A 2,871-nucleotide genomic window follows, 5' to 3' on the forward strand; every position below is an offset into this window, starting at 1 on the left:
CCCCGAAAGAGTGACTACCAAGATGACCTGGAGTGCCACTCACGCCTGATATTTTGCTGGCGTTTAGCCCAATGGAGGATGAGCGTGAGAGTAAGCGCTCAAAGTCTCTTTGACTTGATCGCGGACACCTTGAGCCGCTACAAGCAGCCATGGGAGTCGGTAGCCTTCATCGTTGGTGACAATTGCAGTGTAAATCAGTGTATTGGCCGTCGGGTTGGAGCTATCCCGCTAATCAGGTGCGCTAGCCATCGTTTTGCACTGGCAGTGAAGGACTTCATGAAGCAAGACGAAGGACTAATTGATAAAGTCCACAACCTGATGAAGAAGCTGAGTACGATCAAGGGAAGAGCGCTGCTGCGCTCCCACACGAGTCTTTCGCCTGTTATGCGCAATGATACACGCTGGTCAAGTACGTACGAGATGCTGCGACGCTACACGAAACTGGAACCGGTGTTGCGCTCACTAGATGACGAAACCGTTGCTGCTTCGGAATTGGAGCCGCTTTTGTTAAGACGCTCGGAAAACATTCGCGTCACTTCACTACTTGCTGATTTGACCAACTTCGAGTAGGTTACTAAGACTCTTCAAGGTACAAGTTTGACGCTATCCGCCGCTCGGCGCCTTTTCGACCACGCTATTTCCAAATACCCGGAAATGAAACTCCGACTGTCCCCAACCGCCGCAATCGTCAATTATCCTGCACTCGAATCCGGTCTGGTCAAGATCCAGCGAGGTCAATCTCTCACGCCGCCTGAGCGAGCTGCCTGTGCGGCGTTTCGTGTTACCAGCAGCCCTGATGAAGATCAAGCTGAAGAGAGCCCTGAAGGTCCGTCATTTGCAGCTCAAGCGCTCAAGAGGCTCAAGACAACGAAGCGGAGTGCGTATGTCGACGTCGGGTACGTACCGCCTACATCGAATGAGTGCGAGAGACTTTTTTCACGTGCAAAGCTTATATTTAGTGACGTGAGGAAGAGTATGGATCGCGTCAATCTGGAGACGCTAGTCTTCCTGCACTGCAACCGTTCACTGTGGAGTGTGTACACTGTAGAAGAAGACAATCCGCCGCAATTCTGGCAATTAACTTAATAATTCATTCTTGATGTTTTCAGGCCAAGATTAATCTAACATTTTTTTAATTTTCACAGCCCTACTGACGGAGAGGAGACTGACCGCACGTGGACATCAATTCTCACAGTGTTCTTCTACCTCTGGATGGACATCACCGTCAACATTGTTCAGACCCCCGCGATGCTTCTCGTGGCTGATTTTGCAGGAGATCGACAGACAACGGGGGCAGCTCTCGGCATGGCGTGGGCTACGCTAGGAGCGATTTTAATTGCCGGGTACATCGAGTTCTTTGGGGCTGCATACAAAACGCTACACTGGTTCATGGGCATGTTATCTGTGACCATGTTCATCTGTGTGGGGTGTCGCTGTGATCTTCGCGAAGGAAACGCCACTGCCTCCAAGTGCTGTGGGTGCCGAGTCATCGTGCGCTCGAGTCAAGAAAGCACGCGTTCGCTTCCGTATATCACGGCATCCGCGCGCTCCCTACAGCGCTTGCGATCTACTGGGTGGCCTTCTTCTTCGTCCAGTACGGCTACACGGCCTACAATGGCAACAAGGGTCAGCTCTTCGGCTTGCAAGTCTACGGCGGAGTGTCGGAAAATGCCGATAGCTGTAACCCATGCAGCGCTGAGCAGGAGGCTTACAATCGTGGCGTGAGCGTTGCCGGGGGACGTGCTGACCTTCTCTACAACATCGTAGGATACGTGTGGGCTTGGGCCTTACCGTTACTGGTGCACAAGATCGGCGTCAAGTGGGTTCTCACTGTCTCAACTGTCCCCCAAGTGTTTTACACGGCCATGGCATGGACCAGTAGCAGCATGAACTGCAGGATATCCATTCTTCTACCCGCACAGGCCTCTCGAAACATCCGCACGGCATAAAAGATCAGCATTTGACCCTGGACACCAACGAGTAAGAACGATTCATAAGTCGCTGATGTAAGGATGGATACCTCGCAATGATTCTACAGTACGGTACCTCCCCGAGATGCTCCGCTGCGCACTGCAATGCTCGCAGATTCCCATTGCGCACAAAGTCGACGAGCAACTTCCCGTTGGCAACTAAGTTTTCTGCAGACTCCGGATCTCGCTCACGCAACTTCTCCAGCCGCTTCATTTCATCCAGCGGACTTCCTACGCAGCAGAACGCCATGAGGTGTCGACGGCTCAGGATTTGATGCGTCTCTTCAAAAGCTACGTGTCAAAGACACTTGTTTAATGCCAAAAAGAGAGCGACCCTAAAACTATTCACCTTTCATTACAAGCTGCTGCACTGATTAAAGTCATGAGGCTTGGATACAATTTAGTTGCCATTCCATTTTTTTCTACATGTAGGAATTAAAGAGGACATTTACTAATAGTAATACTAGATGTCGGGTAGATAGTTGCCGAATCGCCTGCGAATCTAGCCAAATCTATACCCACGGCTGTAGGTCGTTAGAAGTTCCGCGACTACCGTTATCTTTTTTTGTCACCTCCACGTAGAGCCTATGACTTCCAGTCCAACTGCTAACAAGTTCGCAGTTTTTTTTCGCTTCATTGACACATCTCGTGTCTCCCGGCTCACAGAACTTGCGAGACCTTCTTCCGGAACGGGTTTACGCAGACCACCAATTAACACACTACCAGTTGCGATGACGCATGTCTTGTCAGACGGCTTGCTCTTCGAGAGCTCGCCAGAATACAATGCTAAAAATGTCCCCCCAGTTCCAAATCCGCCGAAGCAAAACGCCAAAGCAAATACGCCGTACCCATCCCCGGAAAAGGTGATTTACAGTACACTACCGGTGATGAGTCATTTCCG

At 50.8% G+C, this 2,871-nt stretch overlaps 1 protein-coding gene across 1 annotated transcript; it reads left to right on the forward strand.

The window, feature by feature from the left end:
* Positions 1–1,212: 1,212 nt before the first annotated feature.
* PITG_22130 (uncharacterized protein) lies at positions 1,213–1,890 on the forward strand (the record flags this gene model as incomplete). Its single annotated transcript, XM_002894670.1, has 4 exons — positions 1,213–1,427; positions 1,487–1,660; positions 1,727–1,774; positions 1,821–1,890. 4 exons carry the CDS (start codon positions 1,213–1,215, stop codon positions 1,888–1,890), a joined length of 507 nt encoding a protein of 168 aa, XP_002894716.1.
* Positions 1,891–2,871: the final 981 nt, after the last annotated feature.

This window comes from Phytophthora infestans, genomic scaffold (genome assembly GCF_000142945.1).
Source record: "Phytophthora infestans T30-4 supercont1.1337 genomic scaffold, whole genome shotgun sequence".
NCBI lineage: Eukaryota > Oomycota > Peronosporomycetes > Peronosporales > Peronosporaceae > Phytophthora > Phytophthora infestans.